This window comes from Lemur catta, chromosome 4, assembly GCF_020740605.2.
Source record: "Lemur catta isolate mLemCat1 chromosome 4, mLemCat1.pri, whole genome shotgun sequence".
Lineage (NCBI taxonomy): Eukaryota > Metazoa > Chordata > Mammalia > Primates > Lemuridae > Lemur > Lemur catta.
Window position 1 is genome coordinate 56,611,087 of NC_059131.1, and position 11,240 is coordinate 56,622,326.

The following is an 11,240-nucleotide window of genomic DNA, read 5'->3' on the forward strand; positions in this document are numbered from 1 at the left end:
GACAAGCGGCCCGTTCCCTCCACCAGGTAATGGTGTGAAACAAGTGGGGGGCATGTTAAACTGGGGATGTATCATCAGAGGACATGGCAGCCAGGGACTCATTTGGATCCTGACTCAACAAACCACCTATGAAGAGATATTTTTGGTATCAGGGAAGTTTGAATATGGACTGGACCTTAGATGATTATGAAGGAACTGTTAATTTTGTGTTAGAAATGGCATTATGGTTGTTTTTTTAAAGGTGCCCCAATCTGCTGGAGATGGCTGGAGAGGAATACTGAAGCATTTAGCGTACACTGACTCACTCACACTCTCCTCCTGGTCCCACTCGGTCCCATTAGACCCCTGCGGAGGTCAGGGGTCAGCCTGGGGCCAGGAAACAGGCTTTTTCTCCTTGTCCTATGACTGAGCCCCAACTCCTGATCCCGTCCCTCAGTCCCTGAGCCTTGTGCTAAACTGTGAATGCATCAACATGGCACAGGGCCAGGCCCCCACAGTACCAGCACCGTCCCTCTGAGAGGAACAGGGAACGTGCCAGAGAAATCTCACTGGACCAGAGGCCGGGCCTCCACTCAAATGTTCCCCAAGTGTTTGCCAGGAACAACAATGGGGGTGTCCATGAGGAGCTTATACCTTGGTAGGGAACTAAGACAGCCATGTATACAGAGGAAGAGGGTGACAAATACCATAAAAATACATAACTGAAGTACACAGGAAGGCTAAAAGGGAGTGTAAAATGACTGTGGGGGGGTGTGCGGAACATGGCATTTATGCTGGGCCTGGAATAATGAGTGGGAAAGAGGCAAGGAGAGGGTGGGGAACCCCCAGGTGCAAGGGACACAATGCACAGAGGCCAGGGCTGGACAAGTGAAGACAGGCAGGTAGGAGATGGCCTCCAACATCTCGCTAAGGAGCTATAACTTCATTCTGGGTTCTGGGCCCTGATATGCCCTGCAGGGTACAACACAGGACAGGACCTAACTGTGCTGTGGGAAGAGGGAGGGACAGCAGGGAAAGGGATGGCGGAGGCTAGGCAGGGGGACCAGCACGAAGCCAACACAGCCCAGGCAGGTCCCATGGCCGGGCTGACCAGAGCAACTCCTTATGTCTTAGCAGTGATTTCCCAACACAAATTAACAAATTGGCACCCTAGCTTATAAAAAGGCAGCAGCAGCTAAGGTAACAGTACAGAGCAGAAGTGGAAAAAAAAAAAAATGCCTAAACTAGGACAGGAGCAATGGGGAAGGTGGGAGGGCCAGGAGGGCCCCTGGGAGTGCCCCTTTCCGGCCTTGCAGGAGCACGTGGCAGAGCCACCCACACTGGACCCTCACTACTATTGACAGCAGAGACTGTCACTCACCTTCTATTCCTCATAACCAGGGACAAGGCCTGAGCTATAGAACACCTTCTAACACCTGCTGGACAAATGACACAGAATTGGCAGGGCTCGGCTTTAGTCTCAGATATAAGTTTTAAAAAATTATTGTAAGGGCATTGTGGGCAAACTCCAGTGGACTGGAAGACAGGAGACCTGGGTTCCAGTCCTGACTCTGACTTACGAAGTGGCTTTAAACAGCCATTCCACCTCCATAAAACGGGGGTGACAAAATAAGCCAGACAGGGCGAGGTGCCAACTAGAACTGTTATACTCAGAGTTTCAAGCGACAACTGGAAAACCCTTTTCCCCAGCGCCGCCTCCACCCTGAAGCCTCTCTCCTCTCCAGGTGCCCCACCCGAGCAGTCTGTCTCACACGCTGGCAGACGGGAGGAGTGTGGGCCTCAGGCCAACCCTTCTGTCTCCCAGCACCTACCACCTAACCCATCCTTTGATTTGGTAACTACAATGAAACTCCCAGCCAAACACAATCGCAGGACAGGACATGGCCTCTTATCAGGCTACAAGATGATTGTTATCACCTCTGGCCCCGTGCCTGGCACCAGCAACCCTCAAAGGGAGCCTAGACGGTCATTCACTAGTCACCCCCACCTCCGTGGGCACGACTCACTCAGCTCACCTCGGACGAGCCAGGCACGAGGAAAAGCTATAAAAATACCTGGAGACAAGTCTAATCACCAAAGGCAGCAACAGAAAGTATGTAGGGCTGAGAGCACGAGGTGGGAGAAAAAGCACTGGCTTAGACATCAGAAATCTGGCTGCCACTAATGAGCCGTGTCACCTTGGACAGGCTGCTCCACCCCCTGAGACCCCTGTCCCCACATTCATATAAATGGGGGTCATCCTGCCTGCCCTCAGGGAAGAACGAAATGAGGTGACGCTGGGAACACATTCTGAAAAGTAGGCCAAAGCACACATTAAGATTTGGGTTTATTGTCTATCAAAGGCCTTTTACAGGTTGTCATTAGCCCCAAAGGAATGAGGTGGCCCAGGACCAAAAAGCACTGATCCTGCCCAAGAGGTAGGAGAGCAAGACAACCTCTGTCAGGGGACCTTCAGCAGATGGGGGAATAAGGAACACATTCTACTTAACCCATCCCTCCCCCAGTGTGCTCCTAACCCATTTGCCCCAAACTTGGGTCATGGAGGACAAAACTAAGTGGTGACGGTCCCCTCTGCCAGGGTCTCAGTTCAGACTCCAAAACAGGTGGAGACAATAAGTACCCCTGTGTAGGAAAGTCAGGCTCATCACAGGTCCAGAAATGTATGTTGAGAATGTTGCCTTTGGGCAAACAAAAAGGGACGGGTGAGAAAACATACAATGTATTTGTTTGTAAACACATGAAATAACTTTGGAAGGTTATAGGAGAACTGGTAATGTTAGTTGTCTCTGAAGAGAGGGGCTGGATGACTCAAGGTCAGGGCAAGGGAGATTTTTTTTCATTGCGTACCTTTCTGTACTTTTAGAATTTTGAGCCAGATGAACTACTCAAAAAAAAAAAAGAAGTAAAGAAAGTCGGGCTGTTTTGCTGAGAGGCATGTAGGAAATTAAACTTGGCTCACTCCCTTTCCGGGCCCAGCCCCACCATATGCACCTCCCCTTCTGGAGGGGCAGTTTTCCTGCCTCCAACTCACCTTATCCCCAACGGGCCTCACCTGTCATTCAAGGCCCTACCTCCCCCAGGAAGCCCACCCTGATTGTTCCAGCCTGGTGAACTCTCCTTCTCCTGACCCCCTGCTTCTCTCACACCTTTGACATGCGGCTTTGTAGAGTAATGGTTCTTCCTGTGCAAGTCTGCTCTCAAACATCTTTTTGCCTTCATAGAGAAAGGTCTATCCATTTTATTTCTCTTGTTTCCTCCACTGACCTAGACACAGTAGTTATAATGGTTGCCCAGTAATTGTTGCTTCCTAGATGTTGAAAAAAAGGAAAAAAAATAGGCAATGATTGTATCACTGCAGGAGAAGGAACAGGATGGTTTGGAGTGTTCTGTCATAGTAAAACAAGCATGTGATGTCTTGGGAATGGTCAGGGAATCTTGTATGTGCTAACACCGTCCCCCCGACCCCCCACGCCCCACTCAACTACACAAGCCCGAAGCGGGCAAATCTCCCCAGGGGTGGGGAGTGCCCAGGCAGAGCTTCCCAAGCCTCACCCCATTCCTGAGAGACACCTGGTGGCAGTGATGCTCTCCTTCCCAAAGTACCAGACAATACCTCCTTCCCCAGACAAGACCAGGCTGGAGCCACAGACCAGACATGCTTACCCCAATAAACCAAGGGCTCCCAGAGAGAAGCAGGCCACACTTGCAGAGCCCCAAGCCTAACCCCCAAGATCTAGGTGGAGGAGGAGCAAGAAAGCCTTGGCAGGGCAGCTGCTGAGCGCCAGGCCCTGTGCAGGGCAGATCGTGGCAGACATGGGGAGACTGAGATGGTCAGTATGGTGTAGTGGGCAAGAGCACAGACTCTGAAGCCAGACTGCCTAGGTTCACATCCTGACTCTGCCATGCACTTAGTGCCTGTACAAAAGTCACTTCACGTGGGTGAGGTGGCTCACGCCTGTAATCCCAGCATTTGGGGAGGCTCAGGCAAAGGATTACTTGAGCCTAGGAGTTAGAAACCAGCCTGGGCAACATAGCGAAACCCAGTCTCTACAAAAAAATTAAAAAATTAGCCAGGCGTGATGGTGCACACCTATAATCCTAGCACTTTGGGAGGCCGAGGCGGGAGGACAGTTTGAGCCCAGGAGTTTGAAGATGCAATTCGTGAGCTATGATTGTGCCACTGCACTCCAGAGCCGGGTGACAGAGTGAAACCCTATCACTAAAAAGAATTAAGGGGGAAAAAAAGCCCCTGTCTCTAAAAAGAAAAAAAAGAGAAAAGTTACTTCAACTCTCTGTGCCAAGGTTTCCTCAGCTGTTAAACACAGTGACAGCACCTACACCTCAAGGGCTCGCTGTGAACAAACAGAAGTCAAGTCCTTAGGACGGTACCAGCACCTAGAAACATACGTAGACCAAACACTAGACCAACAAGGCAATGATAATAACCCACCAAAACAGTGCTATGTGCTACGGGTACGGGGATTCAGAGAAGACTGGGACGGTAAACAGGCTCTCAGATCCAGCCAGCAGATCTCTCGTGTATGTCTCCTCCCCAAGGAGGCCTGCCTTGACCACAGCCAACCCCAGTGGCTCTGTCTGCTCTGAACATTTCCAGGGCTCCCTGCCTAGGCCCCAAAATACAGCACTTAGCTATAGGCTCCCTCTAAACCTAGGGGGATGTCCACATCCTCCCCTCATTTGGACTGGACTGCCCTTCCAGGTCTGCAGAGAAGCCCCGACATCCCCATCTCACTAAAACCCCACTGGCACTTCTACAGAAACCTTGGGGGGCACACAGGGCCCAAATGCCATCTCTTTTTCACCCCAAATCCTCTAGCTCTGAGGGCTGCCAGGGTTTAATAGGAACCACACGGAGCCACACCCCCCACTAACTGCTGAGTAGCTGAGAGGAGGCTGTTCTCAATCCCCGAGCCTCAGTTTCCACATGTCTAAGCTCTCTTCTCGCTCCAACTGGAGTTCCATGATTAAGAGCTGTACTTCCCTTCCCCACTGCCAGGGTGAACTGAAGGTCAAGGTGACAAAGCCCACCCCACCCCTTGTAGCTTCTCTCAAGCGCTGCCCCTGGGAGCCCCCACCTTGGGAGCCCCTGCTTACCACTCACTGATGAGAGGCCCGGGCCTAGCCCCACACAGAGGCCTCATGTGACCTGCTACGCGGTCACTCCTGAGGGAAGAAATGACCTACGGCTCACTAACAGCAAAGTGATCAGACTCTCCCCCGACAGGACTGCCAGGTGCACAGAGCACCTACACTGTGGACTCATTTTTATTACTTGGCCGTGGGGAAGGGCAAAGCTGCTTCATGGCTATACCATTTCTCAGAGGAAAAAAAAAAAGAGGAGGACTGATTCCCACAGAGCAATGACAGCTCTTGTCATTGTGTTAATCACCTGTCCCTGCGCAGGGTGGGAAGGGCAGGGGAAACATCTGGACAAAGCCAGACCAGTGGCTTAGCAGCAACAAGAACAGCATCAGGCTGTCAGCAATGACAAGTGGGGCGGGCAGCTCCCATCAGAGGAAAAGGACAGTCCTCAAGGTCGCCCGGGATTGTGGCTCTGCTGAGGCGTGCCTCATCGCCAGCCGCCTGCACGGAGGGGCAGGCAGGGCCGAGATGGGGCTGACCGCAGGCCCACTCTACCCTCCCAGTCCTGCCCAGGGCCAGGGGCAGATAGGGAGGGAAGGGAAAGCTGCTGTGGCGAGAAGAGGAGCCGCCCAGTCTGACGGAGCAGTCACATTTCCTACCCGCCCAGCTCTGCTCCCCCAGACGCTGCTGCTCCAGCAACCCCAAATAAAAACTGCCCCATAACTAAGGAAGAAGGAGCCTCTGCGTCCTGCTAACTGGCTTCTGAGGACAGCCACACCCTTCCCCAGCAGCCACAGCACACTTCCCAGGCAGCTCCGCAGGCCTCCAACTCCAGCTCTGGGGTTGGAACAGGAGCCAAAGCCAGGGACCCGAGTTGCCTTGGCTGCTTCCCGAAGAGCAGGGTGACACCCAGAAACCAGGGCAGAGAAGGCCGGGAGGCATGCACCGTCTGCCCAAAGCAGTTACAGGCAGGCTGTCTGGGGGCTCAGGGCTAGATGGAAACCCTCGGAGACCATCCCAACCTTAGGCCGACAGGCTGCACTTCCTCCCAAGTGCCTCCAAGTGCTCCCAAACCCACCCTCCTCAAGGAAGTCTCAGAACACCACGACCAGCCAGGCAGAAGGCTCTGGTCTCAGATCTATGTCCTCCATAGCCACAGGCCCCCTGAGCTCCCCTGCCAAAACCAACAGCGCAGTCTGAGCAGGGGCTGACAGAGCCTCTGGGCAGCCACAACTAGCAGTCACAACAGTTTTAGTCTTTGTGACAAAAAAAAGATAAACTGGTCCTAAACCAAATGGAACCCACAGCTTTGGCTTTCCCAAGAGGCCAATCTCCAACCACTGATCCAAGAGGCCCAGGACGATGGTTCTGTCCTCCACACTCCAGGTCTTACAGTGGGTACCATTTCGCTGCATATCAAGACCAGGGAGAAGGTGGATGAGGGCTCCACACAGCAGGGTTGTGCCCTCTCCTCCCCCAAATGCACACAGATCAGCATTCCAGAGGGCAAAGATCAGGTCTCCACAACCAAAATGGCCTCATGGCAGATCCCCTATCTTCTCACTCCAAAACCTTTGCTGCTGCTTCCTTCCCTCCATCTTCTGACACATTCAGGGACATTCCCTGGGGGTATAACCCACACCAATGGCATAAAGGCCAGAAAGGCCCAAATGACCCATCTGACCCCACGGGGAACGAAGAGAACTAACTGACCACCACCACCACATCTCTGTCTCAAGAGTCAGGGAGGCAAACACAGGGCACCCACTGCGAGTAGTGGGAAGGATGCTGGAGGGAAAAACCAGAAATGAAGTAGCAGAGAAGCATCTCCTAGGATTCTCAGACCCATAGGAACTATGACAGTTTTACTGAGGGGAGAGGGTGATAATCAGTTTCCTTGTATACTATGCTAAATTTTGTTTTGAGAATTTCCTCTTTAATTATTTAAAAGCCTCCAGTAAAATTCCACACCTCAAAGAGTGCCCCACTGACAAAGGGCCTTTAGAGGCTACGGAGACACCTAGAACCCCAGTGCCACCATCACACAAAGCAGGGCCCCAGAATAACCCCAATACGAATATTCTGAAGGCTTCTATGTGTCCAGAACTACACTAAGGCTTTTACAGATGGTGTCTCATTTAAGCTGTACAACCCTATGATTATAATCATCATGACCTTTTTAGAAAGGAGGGAATGCATTAAATAATCTGCCTGGTAGTAACTACCTAGTGGTAGTTCATTCACACAGCTGGGAGTGAAAGCCCAGTCTTCAGGTGTTTAAACCCTGTGCTGTCCTGCCTTCCCCAAGGCAGAGGCAGCTCAGGCAAGGCTGCCAGGGAGGAAAGCTGCAGAGCTGCAGGCTGATCTGGGCCTGGCTTTGGGGCTGCAGAAGCCTCTCAAGCCCAGCCCTAGTTCTCAACCTCCAGCAGCAGGAGAATGCACAGGGCTGCAAAGGGCCAGCTCCTTTCATTGGCAACTCTCATACTCCTGTGTGTACCCTGCCACCCACGGCACTGAGGCTTTCCCAGGTTCTAAGTTCTGGACTGTCTCCCCCATCACATGAGCAGCTCGTTCAGGGCAGGGGAACTCTTGCAGACTAGGGCTACCAGATGTTGTTACCAAAACCTCCCTCCACCATCACTGCTGTGCACTGACCACCTACCATGCCCAGGGACTGCACTTGGTGCTTCAGTTGTATTCTCATTTCATCTTTCACATCAACCCTGTAAAAGCGTAAATGAGCTCCATTTTACAGATGAGAAAACTGAGGCACCAAAAGTTTACATGACTTGCCATAGGTGGCAGGTTTGGGACTGGGAGCCGTTCAATGCAACTCCACAGCCCCTTCTCTTAACAATGAGGGTACCCTTCCCCACTCAGGTTCTCCCTTGGCATAGGGCCATCATCTGCCCCGCTGAAACCACGATAGCCAACTCCTGGAGTTAAAGAATGGATACTGTTTTTTTCCACCATTATTCAAAGCTTAGGAGGGTACACCCTATTCTTTTCTGCCTTGCCCTCTCCCTATCAAGCAATGTTCAGACTCACTGTCTCAGCAGCCCATGCCAGGGTGCTCCAGGAAATGTCACCAGGAGTGGCCATTAAAGCCAGAGGTGGAAGGGAGGGACAGAAGCAGGGGTGGCAGCCCTCACTCTCTGTCAGTGGGCATGGCGCTAGGTCCAGCGAACTGGAGGATCAGGCCAATTCCACAGACTTTTCCTCTGCCCACTCTATGTGTCCCTCCCCATTCCAGCCCCCTCCAGGTTCTATAAATAACCCAGGTCTCAATGTATCAGAGGAAAGACAGCCAGGTGGGCGTGGAAAGATCCTGGTGGAAAAGATGACTTCTATAAAGTAAATTAAGGCTCCCATTCAGATTAAGGGGTGGCAAGTCAAATTCTCCAAAACATACTGTCCTTAGCTGAAAATAGGTCCACCTGGACCTACAGGCTTGGTTAGCTCAGCTAAGTAAGATCCAGAGGCCAAGAGGAAAGCAAGGCTGGGAACTGGAAAAAAAAAAAAAAAAATCAAAGAAGCCCCTCCCTGTAAGCCTAGAGTCTTTTTTTTTTTTTTTTTTGTCTGTCCACTCCTACCCTCCACCCACATGTGTCAACTATCAGTCTGGTCTGAGAAGCTGAGCGCTAGAGGGTGAAGCACTGGGGCAAGAGGTGGAGTGATTTTGTCCCCTTGATTTGGGGACAAGCACCTCTTCTGAAAAAGACTGGGCTAAGAGATCCAGGGGAAAGCTTTCTGCCCCACCCCCACCCCTTGGGCTCCCTGAGCCAGGAAGGAGGGAGAGGACAGAAAGAGGGAGGAAAAAAACAAAACAAGGGCCAAGCTATACCACATGATCCCACATCCAGCAACCAAACAGCAAGTCATGAAGGAAGGAAGGGAACAGGCCCGGGGAGGGGGAGATGGAGTCAGGTCACAGCCCTGCCTGGAATCTGCCCTGAGCTAACCGCCTTTCCACCCCAGGCCACAGCCAGGAAGGCCATTCCCTATCCACGTTTTGGAAAATGTTCAAGGTCAGATAATTTTCCACCCAAATCCTGCTTTCATTTGGCTTTGCACCCTGCTCAAAGCTCATCCCTCTCCTCCAGCAAGCCTCCTTAGATTTACTCAGGGTGGATGCCATTCCACCCAGGCAAACCTTTCCTGCACCTCTCCCCACCTACGGCACCCCCCCTTACCCTGGCTACCTGGTCATTTCCAAGTTAACCACTTGAGTAATCCACAGCAGGTTGTTAGCCCTGGGGGAATGGTTTCCAGATCCTGCCCAAGCCCAAAACAGGAAACGGGGCTTCAAGTCTGAAGCCTTGATCTTAACACAGGCAAGGTTAAATGCTGCCAAGATAAATGATTAAAAAACCCACTGGCCCATCTAGGTGGAAGTGACTAGGAGACGATCTCCTGCCATGCATTAACCATGCCACTGCCTCTACCTCGGGCAGGACAGGCAGGCTGCTTGAAAGCTGACTCAAGTGTTTCCTTCCTTTATTTAAGAGGTCCTCCTGTACTCAGACCAGGGACACAGGACATGGGTGGGGGGGCATCTCTAGATGGTGGAGGGCATCCAAGAACCAGAGAGAGGTAGATGGGCCTGCAGCCAACTTCCAGGTTTGGTGGAGGCTCTCCTAGAGGACGACACCTGGCCTTTCTTCCACCACAGGGTAAGGCTGCCTCTCCACTTTCCTGCAGGCCTGGCCTGGGGCAGTTGCCTGAAGTTCACCTCCCCTTTGGGGAAAGAGAGGCAGGCCTGGAGGCCCTGAGAATGGCCCCAAGATTTTCCTTCTCGTGGTTTCCAAAACCCCAAAGCCTCTGGATCTCATTCCTAACTCTACTTGACAATCTACTCCTAACGCTTGGCTGCCCCCTACACCTCCCCCAAGCCTCAGGGACTCATCAGCCGCCAAGCCCAACACAGGGCACGTTTGGAGGCCAGAGGGGACCCCGAAATAAGAAGAACCAACTTGCTGTCAGTTTACTCCCTTGAGCGCGAGGCAAGGGGCTTGCCGCCCCAGCCGAGTCCTGATCCCCCAGCAGCCCCGCCCAGTTAGGCCTTTAACCGTTTCTGCGCCCCCGCGCCCCCTACTCACTGCGTGTGCTGGGCGCGGCCTGCGCGGAAGACCTCGTCCAGCGCCACGGTGGCCTGGCCCAGGAACTTATCCACGCCGATGAGCGAGCGGTGCATGGTGGTGAGCACCAGCTCGCAGGCGGCGGCGGAGCCCGCGGCCCAGGGCGCCGGGCCCGCATCTGCCTCCTGCGCCCGCAGCAGGCCGTCCAGGGCGCCGGGCGGCAGCTCGAAGGAGCACTCCTCGCGCCACTCCGGGCAGCCCGGCGTCTTCTCCACCACCGAGGTGCTGTACTTCTCGCGGCCCACCTGGATCACCGTGTACGCATCGCTGGTACTGCCCGCGCCCGAGCTCTTGCCCCGCAGCCCGCGGGCCCGCAGCACCGTCACCTGGACGTGCGTGGGCAGCCAGCGGGAGGGCCCCGCCGCCGGCTCGGCGTCCCGCACCAGGGCCATGGCGGGGGAAGCGGCGGCGGGCGAGGGCTGGCCGGACCGGGCACAGACACCGAGAGCAAGCGACAAAGTTGGCAGCGGCGGAGGGCGGTCGGGAGCCGGCTCAGAGCGCCGCCGCCGCCGCCGGCACACCCGGCCGCAGGAGCTGCGGGCTGGGCCGGGCCGCGCCGGCCGCCGCCTCCCCGCCTGCCCGGCCGCCGGCCGCGCCGCGACGTCAGCGCCCGCCCCGCCCCGCGGCCCCGTCCCGCGTGGCGGTGCGGCAGTGCGGCGGGCGCCGCTCCCGCCTGGCCGCCGCAGCCCCGCCCCGAGCGGGAGGGGGCGGGCGGGGGCGGGGCGCGGCGCGCGGCCTCTGCAGAGGGGTGGGCGGGGCTCGCGCGGTGGCCCCGCCCCGGGCTGGGGGCGCCGGGCGCGACCCTGCCTCTCTCGAGGAGCGCGACACCCTTGGCCGGGTATGAAATGCCCGCTCTGCGCCTCCCGGCCAATCCCAAATCTTCCTTCAAGATGTCCCTGCTCCGGAAAGCCCTCGCCCTAAAACGGCGCCGCCCGCCCCTCCCGGGATGGCCATGCCCCTCGGCGCCGACTTGGGGGAGGGAAGCGGACCCGGGCTGCC

The 11,240-nt window shown here is 54.8% G+C and overlaps 1 protein-coding gene across 2 annotated transcripts in view; it reads right to left on the reverse strand.

Moving 5' to 3' along the window:
* The window catches only part of RAB11FIP5 (RAB11 family interacting protein 5), a 36,905-nt gene extending 26,070 nt beyond the window's left edge, over positions 1 to 10,835 (reverse strand). Inside the window, exon 1 of one of the 2 annotated variants that reach the window (XM_045549857.1) lies at positions 10,203 to 10,835. In XM_045549857.1, coding sequence (XP_045405813.1) covers positions 10,203 to 10,633 — 431 coding nt within the window. In that variant the 5' untranslated portion in view covers positions 10,634 to 10,835. The remainder of the gene's footprint in view (positions 1 to 10,202) is intronic. The other variant, XM_045549858.1, reaches the window with a different exon arrangement.
* Positions 10,836 to 11,240: the final 405 nt, after the last annotated feature.